A 25794-nucleotide genomic window follows, 5' to 3' on the forward strand; every position below is an offset into this window, starting at 1 on the left:
ACATCAAAAACACATACATTTTCAGCTCAGTTCAGAAAAGATTTAAACTACCCTTAATTTTGTTTTGCTAACTTTAACCCTTTCGTGCCGGACCTTGGTTCAGGGAAATTCTTCCTCAATACGAGTGTCTTGAAAGTTTTCTTTACTCCCTTGTACGAAGTTTTTCGCGTCAACTGAAGGCAGTGGTTCCCTCCCTAACCATTTTTGGATCCAACTCAAGAGGGCGCCGATCCCTTTTCTCGGCCTCTGTCCCACACCCTAGAAGGATTAAAAGCCCCTTCCTAGCACGAGTCGGCGGTCAACTGGCTAAAATGTTAATGCAAAATATATGAAAATATTTGTTGCTCGCACCGATTTTTTTACATTCAAAATGAATTTTGTGTTTTTTTCCTGAGCGTGCAGAAATTTTAAACGAAGTTCTGATGTTGATCTTGACGGATTTAGTTTATGTACTAGTTGTTCTATAACTCCGTTGCGATTAACGTTAGAATTTTGTTTGAAATTTCCATGTGGTCAGCAAAAAAAGATGAATTCATTTCTAGCATTGAATTTCAAAAGTAAGCAACAAATATTTTTTTGGAAAACACACTGCAAATAACAGTAGTTGACCGCGTGTAGAGGATAGGAAAGGGTCGACCTGAGCGGCCGATGATGGGACTGGGCTTGCGCTAAGGCGGATCGTGAGGGGCGACCGCTTCCGTGGGTCTATTGTGTCCACGACGGTCACTTTTTTCGACCTGTGCCGCACAGGCGCGGCATTCGTTGTTTAGGGTAAGAACATTCAGGACGCACTGGTGTGGCATTCGTTATTTAGGGAAGAAAATCCTCGTTGCATAGGTGAGGCATTCGGCGCGAAAGGGTTAAGGGTAAAACATATAGCTGCCACAATAATTATGAATGATCAGAAAAGTTTTTAATTGAGAAGTCTAAATTTTATTATTCCCTGAAGAAGCTCTGGGTTAAAAAGGGTGAAATTGGATATCCCAAAATTCTTTACTTATTTCATATACCTACAGTGGTTATTAAAAGACTTTTCTAAAGTCCGTTCCTAAAAATCTGTAAAAACCCTATGCAGCAGCCATACCATCATTACTTATGGAAACTGGGCCTTTTAATAATTTGCAATTGAAAGTATATAAATGCCGTATTATATTGAAAGTATTATACTCTAGAAAATATTATCTCTGGATATAGTCCTAGCCATACATAAGCAAAAATTTGCAGTAACAAATTTTTAAATACCACAGGGACCAATGAGACATAGATACCATGGAATTGTTGGTAACTCTAATGGAAATAAAATTCCCTACATTTCTTAGTGGATTCACTGTTAATTACAAATACTGGCCGGCAATGTTTTGTATACAGATGCAGTTTATTGTCATTTGTTTAACACATATAGGTGCATAATTACAGTAAGAAACAGGTTACCCTAAAACACAACAATCCCAAGGCTAATGGGAAGCACATGGTAGCAGCAACCATAACACAGACCCCTAAGTCAGATGCCTTAGGTTAGACACTTTCCATGTCCACCCTACTTTACCATCTAGTTGATCTCTAAAGAGAAATGTATTCTTGAGATACAGTCCAGAAAAATCAAATAGACTAACAAAGGATTGATTACAATAAAATAGCTACGATATGCGAAAGGAAAAATTTTCAGTAAGAAAGAATTGTGACAGTTCTATGACAATATTTTATAATATAAAAAGACAATATTTTACCATAGAAAAATTATAATCATTACCATTCCCTACTGGGCATTTCCTCATCATTTTTAACAATACTTGTGTAAACGACAATGCATTATGCGCCTATATATAGATTTGTTTACGGTAAAATGAGAACAATCGTGATAAAAGTGTAACAATATTTTTGGGCTTTTGTCACAACTTGTACGATTTCAACCCAAAAAACATCATTGAATAAATTATTAATTCACACTGAGACATACTAAGGAATAAGAGGAACATAACAAAAGAGATTAGACCTTAGCAGACAAATTTGAGTAAAAGTAAGTGGCATATTGTCTTTATGCAGAGTGAGCTAAGTGCCTTGCAATTTTTTGCTACCCAGCTCCTTCAAAATACAAATAAAAAAATCCATGACTTCTTCATGCATTCATAACTACGTCTCACAATCCCTATTGGGTATTTGCTCATCATTATTAAACACTACTTGTGTAAAAGATTATGAATTACGCATCTCCTGAACACAGATTTGCTTAAGGAAAAATATCAACATATGCAATATCCCAATGGTGTATCATTCCAGCGATTATGCATGCCAGGTGCATTTCATTAACCAATTTGAGTAAACCCTTCATACCGTTAACTACAACAACAATTTCTCTTAGATGTGGGGACGGAAATGCCTCACGAAGTCGCTATTCCCAGAGAAAGTTTTCCCACATTCCCTGCAAGAACTAGGGTCTCCCTCCTCCTATAAGGTACGGATGTGATGGTCGAGGGTGGACTTGTGAGCAAAAGACTTGCTGCAGACATTACCTAAATAAGGTCTAACTCCTGTGAGTGTGAGATTCGAAGAGAGTAGGATTTCAAGCAAATGCTACATGCATGAGGTTTGTCTCCTGTGTGCATAAGTTTGTGTGTGGTTAGCTGGCTACTGTGAGAGAAAGATTTGCAGGAAATGTTACATGAATAATGTCAGTCTCCTGTGTGCATGTGCGCATATGCCTTTTAAGGGCACTAGTATGCGTGAAGGCCTTCCTGCAGACACTGCAGAAATAGGATTTTTTCTGTGTGTGCATGGTTATGCATGTGCTTGGTAAGGTTATAATTATGACTGAATGACTTACAGTGTATTCTACATGAAAAAGTTCTTTCTCCTGTGTGCGTAAACATGTAGTTTTAGAAGGTGCTTCCATGAGTGAAGGATTTCCTGCAGACACTGCAGGAATAAGGTTTATCTCCTGGGTGTATACGCATATGCTTGGTAAGGTGATCACTACGACTGAATGATTTACAGCATTTTTACATGAATCACACCTCTCTCTTGTGTGTACCCATATGCTTGTTGAGGTTGCTCCTCAGAGAGAAAGACTTATTGCAGACACTACAGGAATATGGCTTATCCCCAGTGTGAATACGTATGTGCTCGGTAAGGACATCATTACGAATGAATGATTTACAGCATATTTTACATGAATAACGCCCCTCTCCTGTGTGAGTATGCATATGGTTGTTGAGGGAGCCTCTCTGAGAGAAAGACTTATTGCAGATGCTGCATGTATAAGGTTTATCTCCTGTGTGTGTACGCTTGTGTGTGCTGAGGTTGCCCCTCAGAGAAAATGACTTATCGCATATGCTGCATATATGAGGTTTCTCTCCTGTGTGGGTAAGGATATGCATCTTGAGGTTGCAACTCAGAGAAAATGACTTATTGCATATGCTGCATATATGAGGTTTCTCCCCTGTGTGTGTACGCTTGTGTGTGCTGAGGTTACTCCTATGAGAGAATGACTTATTGCAGACACTACAAGAATAAGGCTTATCCCCAGTGTGTGTAGCCATATGCTTGTTGAGGTTGCCACTCTGAGAGAATGACTTATAGCAGACACTACAGGAATAAGGCTTATCCCCAGTGTGAATACGTATGTGCTCGGTAAGGACATCACTACGACTGAATGATTTACAGCATATTTTACATGAATAACGCCTCTCTCCTGTGTGGGTAAGGATATGCACCTTGAGGTTGCAACTCAGAGAGAAAGACTTGCTGCAGATGCTGCAAGTATAAGGTTTCTCTGCCGTGTGGGTAAGCATGTGATTGTTGAGGATGCTACTCAGAGAGAAAGGCTTATTGCAGATGCTGCATGTATAAGGTTTCTCTCCAGTGTGTGTACCCATATGCTTGTTGAGGTTGCTCCTCTGAGAGAATGACTTATTGCAGACACTACAGGAATATGGCTTATCCCCAGTGTGCACACGCATGTGATTCTTGAGAGTAGAAGATTTAGTGAAACACTTATAGCACACACTACAGGAATAAGGTCTCTCTCTTGCACTGGAACACTTTCCCTTTTTGATGTCTCTATTACAAGGGGAGGATTGAGGAGACACTTTCTACACATGGATCAGCTCCCACAGCAAATCTTCTCCCTTTTCTACCCTTTTCTTTTTCATGTCTTCCCTCAGGTATTTCCTTAAGAGGCCCATTTCCTTTTCGCCTCAGCCCTCGTCTTTTACTGTTTGGTCCTTTTAAATCTAGCACCATGGATGACTCATCATCCACGACTAAATTGCTGGCACCAAAATGAGTTTCAAGGTGTTTTTTAAGCTCACTTTTGGTGCTGAATCCACCTGTGCAGTGGTAGCAATTATATGAAGTTTCGATTGACATCCGTCCCTTTACAGCATTTTTCGCCTCACAATTACTGAACTCATCTTTGTTCCCCATGCCTGCCTCTGCGCAACTCCTCTTTCTACTAATTCTGATCATCCTGAGGGCATTAAGGATTATTGGTGCATCACAACCACTTCCACCCCTCACCTCACCCATTGTGACTCTGCCTCCACTGATTTTGGATGCCTGCTTGTCCATCATATGGAATTCAGCAAGATGTTGACTTATCAGCAAGAACAGCTCCACATTTTTCCAAGTCTTCATTAATCACATTCCCCCATTCCCCAGCATGAGATGCTCCATTCTTAGATTAAATGACAGTCAGTGAGGCTGAGGAAGGAATAGTCACCACTTAGATGTTTCCCTAAACTTCCTTTCACCAGCTGGAAGAAGAAAAGAATTTTAATATATTTTAATCACAAAAGAAAGCTATACTGGTCTAATTTATAAGCCTTTTAGTTGATAACTAAAGCCATTTGATGGAAAGCAATATACCGGCCTCAAAGTATCAAGATTGGCCGCCCTTTTTATTATACAGGGCCCATACAGTGGTTGTGATAATATATATATATTTTATATATATATATTTATAATATATTATTATATTATAAACCCTGTATGTTCATTTTTCATTTGATCTAACAAGGTGTTGTGTCTTTCAACTACAATAAAACTGAAATTTGGAACCAGTACTCAATAAAATTGATAGCACAAAAATGAAGTACATGAATAATGGTCATAGGTGAGCTTCCTATTGAATTATTTATGTGCATAGAAGGAAGGTCAAGAAAAGTAGTAAAACTGTGTAACAAAATATACAATAAAGGTACACAGCCAAGGGAACCTGTAAAGACAATTATGATACCTATTCAAAATATGGGTGATACAAGAAAGTAAGAGGAACACCGAAACCTCAGTCTGAATTCATACATGGCTTAGGCATTGCTCAGAGTTCTGATCTGAGACTTGAACGAATAACGGAAAAGAATGTTGGTGACGAGCAGTTTGGCTTCAGAAGAGGTAGGGGCAACATACAAACTATTGCACATCTAAGAACATTGTAGAAATGCACTGGGGAAGAGGAAAAGATGTTAGCTTTGGCTTTATGGACCTGGAGAACGCATTTTACAGGGAAAAATGGGATAAGCTATTGGGTATTCATAAGATAAAGAAAGTAGACTGGAGGGATGGTAGGCTGATTAGGGAATTGTACAAAACCAGACGGTGGCTATGAATGTTTTAAGTATGAATCTGTGCCGGGCAGTAAGCCAGGGCTGCTGCCTTTCACTCACAATACTTAACACATGCATGGAGGAGATGGTAAGAAAAACCAAGAAGAGTGAAAAATGAGAAGGGTATGGAGGATGCAATAAAAAATCAAGTTTTTCGTCGACATGGAGATTCTCGCCAATGACAATTGGGAACTTCAAAAAATGAGGAGGAACAGTTTAGAGGAAGGAATGAAAGTATGTGTAGTGAAAACTAATGTTGTGACAGTAAATGACGATGGAAATGTAACTGTTATTATCAATGGGGAAAATAAAGAGGAAATTAGAAGGTATAGATATTCAGGAAGCGTGCTGATATAAGACTGAAGAAGTAAGTCAGAGATAAAGGCAAAAAACTATGGTAAGGGTAGCTATGCAATTAATTATATTACAAAGTCGAGAAACTTGTGTTAAATAGATGAAAAAGGGAACAGAAACCCAATCCCGAAAGCCAAACACAGGGCTGCATCATTATAATGCTGTTTTAATCGCTTGATGGTTGAACTGGGAATAGAAAATTGCGTTGGGAATTACTGATGATAAGTTGCAGAAGCATTTTATTCGCATCCCTTATCTCCAATTTGAAGATGCAATTAAGCAAAGCAATGTAAAGGAAGAAAGCTGGGAGTAGTCCAGAGCAGTGATGGCTGCTCTTGGGAAAAAGGAGACAGAGGACAATTGCTATCTGCCACCTTTACCATTGATTATGCTGAATCAATGAGGGTGCTTTTTAAAGTGGACAGAGTTTAGAGTAAATTCCAGGGTAATAATAATATGGAAAAGTTAATGAGTAAAAATGTGATGATATCTATCAAAGGATATTGTAATGCACAGAAATGCATCAATCGATGGCCTGTCAGGTCCAAATTTTCGGAATATTTTTTCTATTGATAATGCATTTATAGTAATTACCTTGAATGCCTCAGTGTTTACCTTTGTAATCAATTTATTACAATTTATACTTTCTATGTAAAGTAACTTGGAAAGAGCAATCTAATGCTATTATATTCGATTTTCTTCTAATCATTTTAGTACTTGCTCACATTATACAAAATGAATTATTTCAGTTGGTAAGTCAATTTTAAAAGTACTAAAAATAAATTAATATCAACAATTATTTTAAAGTTAAGACTTCTCATATTATAACATATTCAAGAAAATATTCGGCTTTTTTCCTCAATTCATGTTTCTTAACCATATTTATGTATTAACTGTAACTATATTACTTTGTTTGTTTAAAACCTTCCTTCTATAAAACACAGTGAAAACATTGAGATACATAAGTTGTAAGTGAATTTCGAACACTTCAATATTCGTGACATATTCATTTGGATTATCAAATTAATTAGTCTCAGTCCTTTTATTTTCCAAAAATGCCATTTTTAATTTTTTTGAGTTTTTTTGCATTCAAACGCTCATTTTCAGAAATGGAGGCTACAATCCTAGGGTTAGGGCTAACAAATGAAAAATCAGCCACATTTCACAAGTTCATCTGTTATTAATTTCATATTTATCTACAATACAAGAATATTCAATTCAAAACGATCTCTCGCTCCTAATATCACTATGGTTACTAAGATAACAGACAACAAACTTTTGTCAATTATATCCAAGGGCTAAACTATGACTGAACAGGAGTATAGACATGTGGAAAAGGAATTTTGAAGTGTGGAAAACTGCATTAACAAGTTTCTCAACATGGTACATGGACATCCATTTGCAATATGTACCAGGGGCACAGCCAGGAATAACGGCTGGGGGGGTTTCAGGCGCAACTATTACTGAGGTGCGTGCGTGTATGGCATACCTGACAGGGTTATCGGCAGATGCGAGGGCCCTCTGCCAGAAAAATTAAGATAAATGGTTAAAAATTGTGAGTTAAAAGGCCTCTGAGGGATTTTTTTTATTAATCCTTGTACTTATCTAAAAGTAATATTGATCCAAATAAATAAAATATATCAAACTTCAAAAATTGTCTGAGCTCTGGGGGGGTGTTATCCCCCAAAACACCCCTCGCTGTGCCACTGGTATGTACTGACTATATACCAGTGTAGAATATAATGATTAAGGCTATTGATAAAATAATCCCAAGCAGGTGAATGCTTGGTCATGGTCAAATTTGAAAATGTCAAATATTTTTGTCTAGAGTTGAAAAGTGGAGATAGGATTTAAAGTAATGACTCTAACCCGCAGTAGAATATAGTGATTAAGGCTATCGATCACTTGCAGGAGAATTGTCTTAATTTTATTTAATACGTGTATGGGGCGACTGCCGTCTTCCTTACCTCATTTCCTATTCCCAGACCAGCTCAGCGATAAACCTTTTCCTTTCGCTCTCACGATTCCCCTACCTCTCAACACAGACAGGAAGCGCTCGCATGGCCACGTAAGGTAAGAGATCTTTTCTTAAGAACGTGAGCCTGCAACGCACCTGGGAAACAACGGAAAAAACGCTGACAAGAGGGAGACGGCAGCTCGCGGGGCAGTTCGAGGCAGTCGACGGATGTAAGGAAACCAGGGCAGAATAAAGTGTGATTCTCCCCGACATGTGACTTCTCCTTTCTTTCTGCGCGACTTTCCTTATCCTTCTGCGGATGACGAGGACGACAGTGCCCGGCAACTTACAATTTGGTGTCAGAAGTGGGATTCGTCCATCTAGCAGTAGCAGACCTGAGGACGGAATTTCGTCGCGGAATAAGGAGGTAAGATCATTATGGCGGGGCGAGTTAGTGTTGGTGGAAAAGAGGTGGAGTTGCAGCAAGTGATAGAGGACGTCCATGAGAGGCTTCGTGAGTTAGCCTGTGAAAATCAATCCCTAAAATCCCGATTGGCTGAACGTGATAGTGCCCTTAATTCCAGTTTAGGCCCCGACAGTAAGAAGTTCTCACTATTATCGTCTGTAGGAGTGTTTACGGGTGGTCAGTCCGAGAATGTATTTGCATTTTTTGAGTGTTTGGACGAGATAGCGGTAATAAGTGGCTGGGCTGATGCGGATAAGTTACGGGTTGCAAGATTGCGTGTGTCGGGTGGTGCAGCGGAATTCGTCCGCTCGAAGCAGGAGTGCCGTGACGCCGCCTCTTATGAAGACTTTAAAAAGGTGTTTATTGAAAGATATAAGCGGAAACACGACGCTCGGTTCTATCGGGAGCTTGTCTCTCAGATGAAGCGGGGCCCAATGGAGGATATAGAGGCTTTCGCTGATCGGATAAGGAATGCTAACGCGAACACTTATGAGAGAAATCGACCCCAGGAGTTTTTTGAGGCCATCCTATTTGAAGCCGAGCAGAGGGCGTTGGACGCGTTCCTGAATGGACTCTCCGGTGAGGTTGAGCGCAGATGCCGCCATGATGCGCCGAAGACCCTCGACGACGCTGTCAGAAGCGCCTTGCGGGCTGAGGCGATCGAAGCGAAGGTGGCATCTCGGGCGCCGCCAATCCCCCCGAAGATTTTTCGGGCGCCAAACGAGAGGAAATGTTTCAATTGTCTCCAGCCTGGACATTTTGCACGAGAATGCAGACTGCCGCGAAGGGATCAATGTTACGCTTGTGGCAAGGTGGGACACATCGCTCGCGAATGCCAACGTCGTGGAAGACCTGGGCCTGATTTAAACGGCCATGGCACCGGCGCGGCCGCGGGCGCCGGGTGCCCCTAAAGATAACAATCCCTGTGACGGACTGTAATGCGGCGGAGGGTGACTTAAGGGTGAAGGGCGTCATAGAGGGACGCGAGTGCGCACTTTTGATTGACACGGGGGCGCAAGTATCTTTAATATCAAGTGAAATAAGTGGCCGTTATGGGCTCTCAAGCCCGGGGTGCCACCTGAGAGGAATCACGGGAAGGACGCTTTGGACACACGGGCAAAAGGTGGTGTCCTTACGTTTGGATGATCACGTCTATCCCATGAAAGTGCAAGTTGTGGACAAGTTGGACGGAGTGGATGGCATCATGGGATTAGATTTTTTGGAAAAACATCGAGGTGTATTGGACGTGTGTAATGGGATTTTGCACTTGTGGGGGCGGCAGATTCGGTTATTAGGTCGCCGAAAGGAAGGATATGGCGACCCAAGTCTAAATTTTCCTTCAGATCAACAATCAAGGGATATAAGACGGGAGAAGATAAACTTCGGTAGGAGTAAAGAATATCCCGTGTGCCTAGGGGGAGAAATAAGGGTGCCGCCTAACTCGGGGAGGCTTTTGAGAATTACGGTGGATGGGTGCGTTGGTGCAGGGACATATTTAGTGGAGCCTGCATTGGAGACGTTGGAAAACTGTTATGTTGCGAGGGGACTGTGCACCGTTGATAAGGAGCAGTCAATCACACTGCAAGTAACCAATTTTGGCCGCGAGGAAGTAGTACTACGTAAAGGGACTACGTTAGGAATGGCTGTAAAGTTGGAGCCCTACGAAGCGGGGGCTGGAAAGACTCACGGGAAGAGGGTGAGGACGATAGCGTCGGCTAAGAGCGGGGAAATTTTCCGCGAAAAGTTGGCGCACCTGGATGTCGATGAGAGGGAGATCATCCTTCCACTATTAAAAGAATTCGAGGATCTGTTCACGGAGAAGGATATACTACCTGTTACCGCCCTGACGTCTCACCGAATCAACACAGGCAGCGCCCCTCCTATCTACAGAAGACCTTATCGAGTACCACATCGATTGAAGCCCGTTGTGGAGTCATTCGTCGACGAGCAACTCAAAGCGGGTATAATTGTCCATAGTGACAGCCCTTGGGCATCCCCAATTGTGATCGTGCCAAAAAAATCGGCTGATGGAAACCCGGCGTACCGGTTTTGTGTGGATTTCCGGGCTTTGAATGCGGTCACTGTCCCTGATGTGTACCCCATTCCCAACGTCGTCGAATCTTTGGACTATCTGGGTAAATCGCGATTTTTTTCAACGCTGGATTTGACGAGTGGTTACCATCAAATACCGATGCATAAAGATGATCAAGAAAAGACCGCTTTTAATGTCGACAGCGGGCATTATCACTACACTAGGATGCCGTTCGGATTGCGGAATGCACCTGCCACATTCCAAAGGATGATGGACGGCCTCCTACGGGGCTTGAAGCCGGTACAATGCCTCGTGTATTTGGACGACGTGATCATCTTTGGTGCAACGATAGAGGAGCATGCCGTACGGCTGCGTGCCGTACTCGACAGATTAAGGAACGCCGGGCTCACGCTTAAGTTTGAGAAATGTAAGTTTGCGGAGGAAAAGGTGAACTATTTAGGTCACGTGATTTCAAAGCATGGAGTGCAACCTGACCCGGGAAAAGTATCAGCCGTGCAGGAATTTCCCACCCCTGCCAACGTGAAGGAACTTCAGTCATTTTTAGGACTTGCGAATTACTATCGTCGCTTTGTGGTGGGTTACGCAGAAATAGCGAGGCCGTTGACGAAATTATTACGAAAAGGTGCAGTGTTCGACTGGGATAAAGATTGCGCGGGGGCCTTTGAGAAACTAAAGGATTCCCTGATTAATAGCCCCGTATTATCGTATCCAGATTTCGACAAACCATTTATTATTTCCACCGATGCATCTAACTTCGCAATAGGGGCAGTGCTTTCACAGGAGATCGGCGGGGAAGAACATCCAATTGCATATGCATCAAGACAGCTGAATTCCGCTGAAATAAATTATTCAGTGACCGAAAAGGAACTGTGCAGTGTTGTGTTTGCCGTGGCGCAATACCGATGCTACGTGTATGGACGAAAATTTAAGATAGTTAGTGACCATGCAGCCCTCAAGTGGCTATTTGGCCTGCGTGACCCAAGTAGCCGCTTGATGCGATGGACTCTTAAACTTTCCGAATATGACTACGAGGTAGTGCATAAGCCCGGGGTATTGCACAAGAACGCCGATGGACTTAGCCGGAAGGTGAGGCGATTTAAATGTACGCCGAGTGTCGACATAGCAAGTGCGCAAAGGAATGACGTAGAGTGCGAGGAATGGGCAGGCAAGGCAGGATTTGAGGTTGTGGACGGAATCCTTTTTAAAATCGGCCCGCGGGGAAGAGTGATAGCTGTCCCTGAGAGCATAAGGACTGACATTTTGCATCAGTGCCATGATTACGCCCTCGCGGGACACCTGGGGGTTAGATCGACTAAAGCCCGCGTAGGGGCGCGCTATTGGTGGCCGCACCTGGGAAGAGATTGCGAGGCATATGTGAAAAACTGTGTGTCGTGTCAGAGGAGAAGTCCGTATGGGAAGTCTAAGGCCCCGTTACAAGCCCTTCCGGCCACCGATAGACCCTTTGATTTTATCGCTCTTGATATAGTTGGCCCGTTACCTCGGACTGAGAAGGGAAACAAGTTCATTCTTTCCATTTTGGATCACTTTTCTAGGTATCTGGTAATGGTTCCCTTGCCAAATCAGACAGCAGAGGTGGTTTCCGTTGCACTTGTGAAGGAGTGGATTTTAAGATTCGGTGTCCCTGACAAGGTTCTAACCGACCAGGGGAGTAATTTCATGTCGGACTTATTTAGGGGTGTATGTGAGTTGCTAGGAGTGACCAAATTGCGTACATCCCCTTACAGACCCGAGTGCAACGGACGGATAGAGAGGGTGCACCGCACGATAGCGCAGATTCTATCCCATTATGTGAATGTTAAAAACAACAGTTGGGATGAAATCCTATGCTATGCTTTGACAGCATATAATAGCTCAGTACACAGCTCCACGGCCTTCAGCCCTCATGAAATAATATTTGGTTATGAAATGAACTCGCCGTTCGAGTGTGTGAAGAGACCTCTGAGAGATGCGTGTAATGCTCAAGTGGAACAGTTACGGGATAGACTTCAAGTGATGTGGCGAAAGTGTGCTAGAAACAATGAGCGTGCACGAAAACAGCAATTCAAGGGGGCGGGATCCAAGGGAAAGGACCGGACGTATTCAGTGGGAGACTTAGTCTATTTAAGCGACCCTTGTGTGAAGACAGGTGTGGGAAAGAAGTTCCACCGACCGTGGAAGGGGCCGTACAGCGTTGTTAAGGTTCTTCCTCCCGTAAATTTAATGCTGCAACTCCCTCATAGGACGTTAGTTGTGCATAAAAATAGAGTAAAGCCCCATCCCCGCCATCTTGGTCTTCCTCCTCCCGCAGTTGCAGGCGCTGCCAGTGAGAGGCGACGAGGGAGGCCGAAAAAGCAGACGGTGATTCCCGTCTTTGAGGGAGCTGAGAAGGGATCTCCTTCTTGGAATTTCTCGTCGCCTTCCGGAAATTTCATCGGAGCTGAGGATGAAGGAGAGGATTGTAGGAGATCTCCTTCCTTATCGGAAGGGCTAGACAGCTCGTCGCCTTGCCTTAGCGGAGAGCGTCCCCTGCAAGATACGCCCATCTGCGAGGAGAGGGAGAGTGGAGGGGAGGCTGCCGACCTTGCTGATAACGAGCAAGGCCGTGCCGCTGTTGGGAGTGAAGAAGACGCTTGGAGCACGCCCCTTCCTCAGAGGTCCCCTTATCTTCTCCGCTCGAGGGCACGTTCATCCCATCCCCCATCTCACTCCCCACCCGGACCGCCACCCCCTCCCGATACCCCCCCTTCCCCCCGTTACTTCCTGCGCAAGAGGAATCCCCCTCCGTCATGATGGGGAAAGGAGCAGCTATACAGTGTAAAATTTTGGTGATGTGTGTTTTGTTTATATTTGTGGATTCTGTAGATGGGCAAGATGTGATTCCAATAGGGAGTGGAGTGGTGTTTGAGCGGGCGCAAGACGTGGTGATAACTGATAAAACGTGGGCGTTGGTTATCAATTTTGATTTGGGAGAGGTACAGAAGGAGTATGTTAAATTAGTTGACGCGTTTGCAGAATTGAGGAAAAAAGCCGAATTAACTCGAGGGGTATCCATGGGAAGGGGATACAAAATTGCTCTAAATAGGAGGGAAGTGGTTTACTGGCTAACGTGAGCCATTGTGATATAACGGGTGAGAATTTCAAAATCATAGCAGCCTGGCAGGGGAGATCTGAAGTGTCGCAAAGCCTGATCGAGTTTGTTTCCCCTCAAATTGAAATGTTTGGGAAGGAAAGGGAAACCTTGATAAAAATGGACATGAACAGCTTGAGCTTGCTCAAGAGGGAGATTGACACGGAAGTCGCGAAGGGGTCACTGACTGTTGGCTTGAGCGAATTGATAGAGCGAGTGCAAAGGAAGTCATCAACGGGAAATATCTATCACATCTCGATCCCTGTTGGCCTAGGGGTACATTTAATAGTAGTTTTGGGGATACTATATAGTAAACTTACTTGCATTAAGGGAAAATGCCATGGGTTGGGCGAGAAATCCACTCGTACGAGGACTATCGATGCTAGGAACGTACGCGTAGTGGTTAATGAGGAGAGAGATGATGGGGCAAGCGATGGTGAAGATAATATTGCTTAGATACTGATAATAATGGGTAGGTGCTCTCCGAGGTAGAAGAGGTTTGCATTGTAGTGAATAATTTTTTGTTAGATTTATATGGGTAGTAGTGCTAATGAATTGAATCCTTTTAAGGTCGAGCTAGGGTAACCATCGATCACGGTAGAAAATAATGTGTTTATAGTTCTTAGTGTCATTGTGTTCTCTGTTTTGTGTGTGATTTTGAAAGTGTAATAGTTGTTGTAAAATATTGGTTAGGACTAGAAATGGTGCGATGTGTCCGTGATAACGGAAGGGGACGAAATTGCTTGTGTTGGTTTCATTTGTTTTTCTTTCCTTCGATTGCTCGTGATGTGGTTTTCGTTGTTATGTTTAAGAACGTTATTCTGACCTGATTGTGTGATTGTGTTTAAAAAATTTCCAGATCTGTAAATTTTTTAAATTTTTGGGGGAGAGTGAATGTATGGGGCGACTGCCGTCTTCCTTACCTCATTTCCTATTCCCAGACCAGCTCAGCGATAAACCTTTTCCTTTCGCTCTCACGATTCCCCTACCTCTCAACACAGACAGGAAGCGCTCGCATGGCCACGTAAGGTAAGAGATCTTTTCTTAAGAACGTGAGCCTGCAACGCACCTGGGAAACAACGGAAAAAACGCTGACAAGAGGGAGACGGCAGCTCGCGGGGCAGTTCGAGGCAGTCGACGGATGTAAGGAAACCAGGGCAGAATAAAGTGTGATTCTCCCCGACATGTGACTTCTCCTTTCTTTCTGCGCGACTTTCCTTATCCTTCTGCGGATGACGAGGACGACAGCGCCCGGCAACTTACATACGTCTAGATTTTTTTTAACAATTCTTAAGATATATTTACATCTTATAACCATAGATAGATTATAGGGGTTTACATTAATTACAGCCGTGGAAAACGCCACAATCACGACAATAAAGTGAAAAAATTTGGGTCAATTAATCGGCCCCTGGCAGTTTTTGCGCAACCAGCTAGGGCAAGTACATCGGTCCGATTGCAGTAAAAGAGTTAAGGATGGAAAATAATAAGTCTCTATCAGCAATAAAAAAGCACGTTTAAAGTAGAAAATGATCACGCCAAACAAAGCATTTGCCATGAATACCCCCCCAAATAATGAACACTTAACCAACTATTATGAACAAATAGAAACAGATATCTCCAGAACAGAAATTAAAAAGTGAGTCTATCAGCTTTCAAGAAGCACAATCAAGAGAAAAAATGATCAAGCCTATTCAGAGCAGTTGCCATGATCATCACCCAAAAATCGGAATGAAAAGAAGCAATACAAAACTTGGAAAGCGAATCATCGGAAGCACAAAATAATCACGCAGCTGCAAGGCAAATGTCACGAGCATCGCACAAGCCTCAGTATTAAAAGAAGCAATATGAAAATTTTGAAATAGGCACTTCACGTGAGCAATTAAAAAGAGCATCCTTAAAAACTTGGAAAGTAAATTCACCATTCATACTATTCAGGCTTCTTCAAAGGAAATATCATGAGCATTCCCAGCAACTCAGCACTAAAAGAACTTTTTAAGAACAATTGGAAAGAGGGCACTTCAGAATGACAGTGGAAAAGAGCCTCTATGAGCACTTAAAAGGCACGTTCTATTATACAAAATATTACAGCAGCTAAAAAGCAAAGAGGAATGCACTGAGGGTGCCCAATTCCATCCCATAGAATTCACTTCTATTGCCACTCCGTCACATTTTAATCGACTTTCAAAAATGTCCACTGTGATGATTGCATAGCAATCCGATTTTTCCCAATATTTTGCACAATGAAAATAGAAAATGCAAGGAACAGTATTGAAGATATATGAATTTGATAAATAACATCATCCTGAATGCAAATTTTTGTTTACACCCCTCATTACGCCTTATTTCCACATGAACCATGTATCAATTAGTTCGTCACCGACGTGAGTGTAGAGTTGTAACCCCATTTAAATGCATGGTGGGTGAAAGCTCGTTAAAATTAGAAGATCTTCTTTCGTAAAATTCGTTTATAAAGCCATTGCAATTGGAAACCTCATAAGCTTTGCACTAAATAAAGCAATAAAAAAGAATACAGCATTGATATTATGACATTTAAAATGAGTATCCATTAATACTAATAAGGCACGTTCAATTTTACAAAATGATCATGCAGGTTTAAAGCAATGCCATGAGCATCCCCTAAAAATCAGCACTAAAATAAATATTAAGATCAAACGAAAATAGTATCCCTATAATGGCAATAAAAGGAACGTCTATCAGCAGTCCGAAAGCATGTTAACTAGAACACAATCATGTGGCAGTCCAAAAGCAAATGTCATTAGAATACCCAATACTCAACACTAATACTGCATAATGAACAAATGGGAATAGATACTTCATGATGGGAATTAGAAAGAGCATCTACCACCACTCGAAAAAGCAAAGTCACAAGCACAAAATAATAATGGGCAGCTTAAAAGCAAATGTCATGGTGATACCAGAAAACTCAACATTAAAAGAAGCAATATTAACAATTGTAAATAGGCACTCAATGATGAAAATTGAAAAGACACTCCATAATAATTTGCCACGAATAAACAGGCATCCTAATCCATGAAACGTAAATTCAAGTCAGCCATAAATTGTATTTAATAAAAGAACTTATGCCCTCACCAATTACGTCATCTCTGTTCGCTTGTTATTTGATATCAAGTCAGCAGATATTTTTTAACGGGATACGCTACCGAACCCCAATGCTCTCCATATAAAGCATCTTGATACATTAAACCGAATATATAAAGCTTACATCTCCATGAATGATACCCAGACTTAAGTACTAAGTCGTCCTAAAACATGTCACTCATAAAACTGTCGAGGTTAAAGCCAAATGTTCGGAGAAACAGATATCAACATTCAAAACAAACTCGAATTACATTTTATATTCTTGGATGTCACATCCCAAAGCAGATCCTACGTACTTACAAACCTCTATGTTATAAAAAAAAGAATCAGATTTGAAACTTCTCATAGAGAACTACGCCTCTAATCAATTATATTTGCTGAAGTTGGAGGTTTCCAGTTTAGAATTTCATATTTTCGCTACTTTTCCCAAAGACCACACAAAGCCAATATATAAAAATGTAGTAAGCTTTTAAGGCTTAAATTGCGAGGGTTTAAATATTTCTGCGACGTTGACAGAGAAGAATGTGATACATGAATCGCCGCGAGAGGATTTTAATGCACACAGCATTCCTACCAATAATGGTATTTAAGGACACAAAAGTTGATAAGACAAAAAAGTATGATAAAATCATGTAGTACATATACTTGGGAACATTTAGAACACATAATATCATCACGACAGGGCCAAACAACTCCGAAATGCATATAACATCACCTAGAAGATGGTATACTTGCTATCACACCAAGAGAGTAATCCTGATTAATGAGAGACCACTTGCATGATTTTACTATGAGGTGGTGATGTGTAACTATGCATTTTTAATGAGAACCATAAACAACAAAACAGTAGAAAGTCGCGCAGTATTCTCCACCATAAATATGGATATGATCAAGAAGCCTACTTATAGGGTTCTTGGATATGATACACGAATAAGATGTCAGTGACGGCGGCATGAAAACAGAAGATTATCTACTAATATCTCCATATAAAAACAAAAAAGACGGATTCGGCACCACCTCAATATCTATTTTGGTAATAAGTCGGATATATTGAGTCCTCTTCTTTAAAGACAAAATTAACACATGTATATAATTACGTTAACATGTTTACCCACGAAAACTACTTAAATCGACTTGAAGGAAGTACTGCACAAACGGGAATGTCTAATTATGAGAACACTATCTTCTATAACGCACACAAAAAGCAGATTTTGGTCTTCTCCGGAATACACAAAGCTACTTCAAACTCCCTTTCATTAAGTAATCGAACCGTCGCTTCACATCATACCCATACATATAGGCTACATAGACTAGCTAATCACACCAAGAAAATAATTTTTGTACGAGATTAATTGTATACATTACTTCACTATGAGGTTCTTACATGAAATTGTGCATTTTAAGGGACCCATCATCATACAAACACACCACCAAATACATCAATCTCCGCCAAAAATATGGATATTGTACACGAATACGAATTCAGGGCGAGGGCCTAACAGTAAAAAATATCCAATAATTTTCTCAACTTACTTGACAGGAAACAAAGGATCCAGCAGCAACTTTAAACCTATTTTGAAAATAAGCAGGATAACGTTTTAGTTTAAGGTCAACAACAACACATTCATATAGGTACTTAAATAGCTTAACCACTACCATCTTTACAAACAAAAAACTACTAACCTCGACTAAAAAGATTCCCGGAATCAAAATAAATCCAAAAGTAATGTTTAATAACGAGAGTACTACCTCTCAAGGCAAACCAAATAGGGAGTTTATTAACTTCCGTCATAAACACAATTTCCCGACATGCTCTCGCTCATGAACTAATCGATCGGCCACTCGACTCAACGTTATCGACTCAAATGTCGAATTCGAAACGCATTGACACATCGATATTAGAATTCGTGCGGCGGACGTTTAAGAGTAGATATACATTGCAGCCTCAAAACAAACTAAAGATAGCCCGGGTGCTAACATCTGTTATTACCAATCTTATTATTGAATATGCGGTTGTTTCAAAAATTATTCGTTTCATGAATTTCAAAGCCTTAGCTGCTTAGCTACCTGAAAGCAATACGACCTCTGCATTTTAGGGAGACTATGATCACAAAATCCCCGAAGGAAACTACTTTCATTTGGATGATAATTGAAACACTGAGAAATACTCAAGGCAAGGTCCATAAAAGTCAGCTATTAATAAATCACCTCAAATATATATCACAATGCAACAGAAGGGATAGAGATTTTTATCAACAATTTTAACCATAGAGTTTATATTACTATATAAGCGTAGAGTATTTACGATTTTCATGACCATTTGACACGGTCACATCATCCGTGAAATAACCATGTTAACGTAAGACCACGTATACCAGGTTGGTTTAGAATCGCGGTTTTATAATTTTTTGTTAAGATTAAGATTAGTATGTATGTAAGACCAGAAAGGAATTTAAGCCCAATTTCAGCTCCCATACATTGCTTAACTCCCTTTTTTCGGCAAAACGATTCCAGAATTCCTTTATTTTAAAGTTCAAAAATGTTTTTTTTCAAAATAGCCATATCAGGACTCATGTAATAAACCTTAATAATATATCAGTTTAAATTAAAGCAAATGGAAGAATTCTTCATTTTTCGACGAAAGGCCCATTGTATACGTAGTCTTCTAATGGTAAGATACACACTTAAAGCCCTGAGTCTAAAATAAACTTTGCTTGATTGGGCTGTTATAAGCTAGGGTGTCAATGAGCATTTATGTATTTTATGTCTATCTGTTGTAATGTGATTTTGAAGTGATATTTAAAAGTGTGCTTTTTATAGCCCCTTTTCATGATATACGTATCCCTATTTTATATCGGACAAGCTAAGCAAAGACTGGTGTAGATTCAGGGTATGTAGCTTCAATTCTTCCCGCTAGCGAACCTTGTATACCATCGAAAAGTGATTAATTCTTGCATTCTAAATGTAAACTGATATAATATTGAGTTTATTTGCATGAACTCCGAAATATCTATCTAGAAAACCCTTTCTGCATACTAAAGAAATTTGGGAATTATGTTTGTCACTGAAGCTGCCGATATGGCACTTAAATTCCACTTTGACACAAACATGATATCACTTAGTGAATTTGTCATGTATTGCACGGGAAAGAGGCTAATATTTAAAGGAGGATATTCGGCCTCTTGTAGATGTGTCTCTAGTGGTAAAAACCGCAACTAAGAATCCTTCTAAATAAGTACACTAGTTTTTCCATATGTCTCATATTATAAAGTGGTGTTTACGTGTCAATGAGCATGAGAATTGCTATGTATATTGTGTTTAAGCTGTTGCAATGTAACTTACAAGGAGAGACCACGAAAGTTGCTCCGCCTTTTTCAATGCCGTATTTTTTATGGCCTTCGGAATGGTGAACACATCCCTGAACTAGTAGTGGTTCCGTTGAATGGGCCTTAGTTTGGCTGTAATTAATTAATTTTCGTGCGGTACTTTTCACAAGCCGCATATAGTTTCATAATATCGCGTCCTACGTCAGTAGGGTCAGGTGGGGTAGTGGTACATATTAATCCTCATTTGAAAAAGGCCAGATTGGCGCCCATGCGATTCCACTCCACGTGACGTCACAGGGACCAAGTTTCTACACGAGAGGATAGGAGTAATACATCGTCTGAGGTTACCAATGCATGCATGAGGCACAGAGCTCAGGGAAACATATCTTAATAATCACCTATTAATACTGGCTAAGGTCGGATAGTTTTCTTCATTCTATAAGGTATTAATAAACCTTTTTTAAGCCAAGCGCTACCAGCCAGCAAGGTATTCAGCTACCTGCTAGCATCCTGCGTCCTATCAGCGCTCAGAGCCTCGATCAAGGTCACCTCACAAGGCGGGAGGGGGAACCAGAAATGCCACGCATGGACTTTTTCCCTTCATTCCTACTTACGCGTCGCGTCTTTGCGCGCTTTAAAATTTTTCACTTTTCATTTAATCGCGAAAAATAGATGTCGTCATTTAAAAATCTAAAATCGTGAAATACGTACCGCAGGAGTAATAATCTTTAGATTTAGGCAATAAAAAAATTATAGGAAACCACCCTATTTCCAGTAAGCAATTTCATCCATTTAATTTATTATTTATCATGTCTTTATAAATAATCTAGAAAAAATGTCTAATTTTTCTCTATTACCCAATTTTTACTGTACTACTATCATACTCTTTTTTTATTGTCTGAGCAGAAATGGATTGCTGTATTTCTTTTTGAAAAACCCATAGCACAAAGAAACTTCATGCCTTCATTCAAATTTGCCAACCGTTTAATGTTCTGCCAAGAGGGGACCTAACCAATCTTAAGTAATGATGCACCATTTGCCATGTAATTCACAGTTTTTACATTTTATACACTTCTTCAAGCCATAAAATAACGGTATTAGGCTATGAATTAAAAAATTTGTATGAAAAATGATTATAAAACTATACTTAACTACTAAATAGAGTTTTATACTCTTACTTTATTTATAACAGGAGGTATTCAATTTACCTTCTGGAGCTTGTTGGAGAATAAATATTCTTAACTCTCTTGATGCATATGATTGGCACATGTTTTTCTACGGGAGTGGTTGCCAGCTTCCCCTGTTCTAGTATTATCTTATAACGGTCCTCCTCTCTGAGATTGAGATATGGATTATAGTTAAGAGTATTATCAGTACTGTTAGCAAAGAGGCAACATAAAAGGGCCCAATTCCATTGCATACAAGGTTGACTGATGTTGTCATTTGAGGAGCATTGTAAACGGTTCACAGAAAATTCAGCAGCATGGAAATGACTGCAGAGAGTTCCATTCACTCATGATATTTGTAACAGAATAAACTCCAAATTACCTGTGCACAAATTTCGAGTAATTGATGGACAGAATTTCAATAAATCTAACATGAAATTGTCTTCTACAGTGAAGCTCAATGCAAATTGAACATTTAATTAACCTAATGCTTTTTTTCCTTCCTAGAAGCAAATCAGGACATGCTAACAAAAACATTTGCATCATCAAGTTTTAGTTCCTATTACAAATGAAATACACATGAATTTCAATGAGAAGAAATTTCCTTGGACTGCTGCAAATTAAACCATAGCTGGCTGACAGTGCAGATCACAATGCAGATTCCTAGGGCAATTTTACCAAAGCTCATGGTACTAGGTGTTAGGCCTCCGTTGTTTATCAAGGATGGCAACACGCGGGAGAAAAGACAATAATGAACCCACAGCCGGTGAAGAGCCTCATGAAATCCTTTTCTTCTTAAAAACGAAATCAGGGTCACCCACAAATAATTCTTTCAATCTAATATTCGTATCCGTAACAGATATTCCCACTTAACACTGCAGATATTGCTCCAAAAAGTGCCATGGTAAGTGAGAGATGCATTATGTCAGACATTACAATTTAAATTCTGTCGTCGCAAACAAAATAAACGTCCGCAAATACGATTCTATATATGACCTAAACTATAAGAGTTATAATTTAAATCCAAAAGTTGTACGAAAAGATAAAACATCTGCAGTCCTCACCACTGAATAACCAAAATCGGAAACACTACATGGGAAACTGGACTTATTTCACTTTTCTGTCGATCATTGGCGAGGTGTTTTAATATCATTTAATATTGCTAATGAACTAATTTAATGCCCCATTAACTTTTGTATCCTAAACAAAAATCCTGATAATAAATTTTGTATCCTATGCTTTTTAATAAATTTTGCATGTACTAATATGATTCAGACATATATCTTAATACCTTGCCCATCAAGGCTTCGTCAAATACACAATTAAGTTACTTTTTCATGTTATTATCTTAACCTGTTGAACCCACAAATACAAACATCTTACTAAAGTTTTCAATCTCATCGATATGAATGCGAAACTATTAAGGCTTGCCGACACGGTAAGCTAACACTAACAAGTTAATATCTACTTACTTGAATGATTTCACATTATTTGTAAGTTACTCTGGAATTCCAATGAAAAATAAGATGCACTCACCCTTAAGTAATATATACACCAAAAATTTCTCAGTTCTGCATCCAATTTCCGACAAATACTTCTGAAATCGTTGAATTCGATGAGCATTTTCAAGCACATTGGACATTAAGTGGCAGGCAGGCCATCTCCCACAGCAACCTATGAAAGGAATGAAAACATTTGCAATAGACTTCGGACCTGTCGTTGAAAATAAGTTCACATAACGAAATAAAAAAAGAACTAAGGACATCAATAAAATGTAACCCGTCACTTACTTTTAAGTCGACTAAATCATATAAGGCATCCTTGACAGTTATCTCGCTTGAAACAATTGAGGTAAATACGTGGTAATAATAATCATATTTCTTCATGCTGAGTCTGCACGGGGTACTGTAATATGTCTTGTGTTAATAAATTGGACTTCGCTGAAAGTATGTGATTGATTTAACAAGTGATTAGATTAAATCACAACACTCTCGGAATGATTTCCTGAAGACTCCGAGAAATCATGCTCGTGCTTTCACTGCAATATCTCATTCATTCTCTAAACCAGTTCACTCCAACAAATCATCCATGTATCACTCAGTGATTTCAAAATTCCTAATACATTAAGATCATTTCCATGACGTACACCATTGCAAAAACATTAAACTTATCAAGGAAAAGGGTGTAATAAGCTCACATTTAAATAGGACCTCAAAAAGAAATCACATAGCAGCAGGATAAACAGCAAATATTTTACAAGAATTTCAAGCTTATTGACAAGAACCCTACCTAAGGACGATTGTCTTCGTGCGCTCCGATCGTCATTTGCCCAATATTCGTGTATTGCCGATATTTTTTGCAGCTGAATTATTCTGTTGTAAAATCAAAGAGTAGGTAAGAAGCAAAAGAAAAACATCGAAAACATATTCCTCAAAATTCTTCCAGTTCATTTATATGTGTTATGAGTTGGTCATTGGTAAATTCAAATGTATCACTTTTATGACTGAATGAATTGTAAACACTTGGTTCTGCCAAAATAGCGACTTCGGTCGTCACCATTGACGTAGCAACTGCGAGTTAATTAATACCTCATCAGGATTCGGAATAACTAAGCGGGAAATTGGACTTTTTTCACTGCTCCAGCGATCATTGGCGAAGTCCTTTCATTACATTCAATATTTTTAACTAACAAATTTAATGCTTATAAGCATTAAGGCCTGTTTACATGATGCATTAATAGGTATGAGTTAATGCACGTTTCCGTGCATGAATTTTTTGGACCAGAACGGTACATGTACGAATGCATGAACCAAATTGGAACAAGTTCTCTTTTCTGTGCATGCATTCGCACAAGTTGTGTGGTTACACGGTGTATTTTGGCGTTCATTCTCGCGTTCATAAATTTAGACATCAACCCGTACGTGTTAATGTACCGTGCAAACAAATACATTGCCCATCATATACTTCATAATCTTGTACAAAATTAATTACATTTTCAAGTTATTGCTGTAATCTGTTGAAACCACAAGTACAAACATTTATCAAAAATTTCTTTCCAGTCTATATGAACTTTAAACTATTAAGGCCGGGCTACACGGTAAGTTAACACGAACAAATCAATATCTGGTTACATGAATGATTTCACATTATTTGAAACTTACACGAGGCTTACAATGAAAAAAATAAGATGCACTCACCCTGAGGTAATTTCTGCACGAAAATTTAGTCAGTTCTGCGTCCGATTCATGACAAATATTTCTGAAATCATTGACTTCGATGAGCTTTTTCAAGCACAGTGGGCTGGCAGGCAGGTCATCTCCAACAGCAACCTACGAAAGGAATGAAAACATATACGCAAGAGATTTCAGACTTGCTATGGAAAACATGCCCATACCACGGAATAAAACAATAACTAAGGAGATCAATAAAACCCTCACTTACTAGTAAGTCAACAAAATCGCCTAAGGCATCCTTTCCAGTTCCATCCTTCCTGCAATTGAAAAGAATGTATTGTAACAATAATCATTTTTCTTCAAGCAAAGTCTGCACGGAGTACCCTCGGAATTCCTTTCTGAAGACTCAGATAAATTCCCAGGGGTAATAGTCAAATTTTCACAGCAATAACTCATTTTATCTGTAAAGCCAGTTCACTCCTCAAACAAATCATCCACACAGCACTCAGTTATTTACAAATTTCTAATACATTACGTTCATTTCTATGACTTACGTCAACGCAAAAACTTCAGAATAGTCCAGGAGAAGTGCATAAAAAGCTCACATTTACATAGGACCTAAAAAATAAATCGCAATTCAACAGAAAATACAGCAAATATTTAACACGTTTTACACGGACTCATTGACGCCGTAACTCTTATGCCTGACCTGGCAAGCAAGGATTAGTTTACATGCAGTACTTTATTTGCGTATTGCACCGCTAGAGAATTGCGTATGCAACAGGCCTAAAATCGACAAATGAAATATTTCCAACAATATGTGATGTATTATACTGGTTTATTGCATTATTTGAAAAAAAAATTATTTTAAACCTTTTTAATTCTGCATTAATTAATTTCGAAATATTTCTCATAAATTCTCATTTCTCAATACTGAATGAAATTTGACCTTGTGGACGACGAAGTTTGGCTTAAAATTTCGTTTCTTGCCAGGTGATTAAATAACTTGTTACCAAACACTTTTCACAAAAAATAATCGAAAATTCAATGAATTTTGAATAGAATGGTCCTTTATTTTTTGTAATAGAAATAAATTACTCATCAAACACGGATGTTTGGCCTGCTCTATAGGTGTGCTGTTGGCGGATAAAATGGCAACTAGGTAACATCGGTTCTATACTAAGGTTGATTGTATAGTCATACAATAACAAGTGAACGTTATGGATTAATCTTATCTTAGACCATATAAGAACTAGACCCGCCATTCCCCACCCCTACCCATGTCTCGCCGTGTGGCCAACATCTCCCCTCCGCTCCCTTCCTTCCCCGCCCACTTTTAAAGGGGCGTGACGTAACGGTTGGGACGCTCATCGTCGTAGCGCATGGCAACGAATGGGGATTCACTGTATCACTGCGGTATTTTGACCATTTTCTTCACGATTTTTCAAT

At 39.9% G+C, this 25794-nt stretch overlaps 1 protein-coding gene across 4 annotated transcripts; it reads right to left on the bottom strand.

Annotated features, from left to right (window-relative positions):
* Positions 1-1354: 1354 nt before the first annotated feature.
* On the bottom strand, positions 1355-24474 carry LOC124172874 (zinc finger protein 135-like). 4 transcript variants are annotated; one of them, XM_046552375.1, is made up of 4 exons: positions 24370-24474; positions 22709-22846; positions 18214-18250; positions 1355-4751 (listed from the first exon to the last, which is right to left on the bottom strand). In XM_046552375.1, exon 4 carries the CDS (start codon positions 3954-3956, stop codon positions 3006-3008), a length of 951 nt encoding a protein of 316 aa, XP_046408331.1. In that variant the 5' UTR covers positions 3957-4751; positions 18214-18250; positions 22709-22846; positions 24370-24474; the 3' UTR covers positions 1355-3005. The 4 variants fall into 4 exon arrangements, with proteins under 4 accessions (XP_046408331.1, XP_046408329.1, XP_046408330.1 ...); XM_046552373.1 differs by lacking the exon at positions 24370-24474 and adding an exon at positions 22963-22993; XM_046552374.1 differs by lacking the exons at positions 18214-18250; positions 24370-24474 and adding an exon at positions 22963-22993.
* Positions 24475-25794: the final 1320 nt, after the last annotated feature.

The sequence above is a fragment of the Ischnura elegans genome, assembly GCF_921293095.1.
Source record: "Ischnura elegans chromosome 13 unlocalized genomic scaffold, ioIscEleg1.1 SUPER_13_unloc_3, whole genome shotgun sequence".
In the NCBI taxonomy this organism is placed as follows: domain Eukaryota; kingdom Metazoa; phylum Arthropoda; class Insecta; order Odonata; family Coenagrionidae; genus Ischnura; species Ischnura elegans.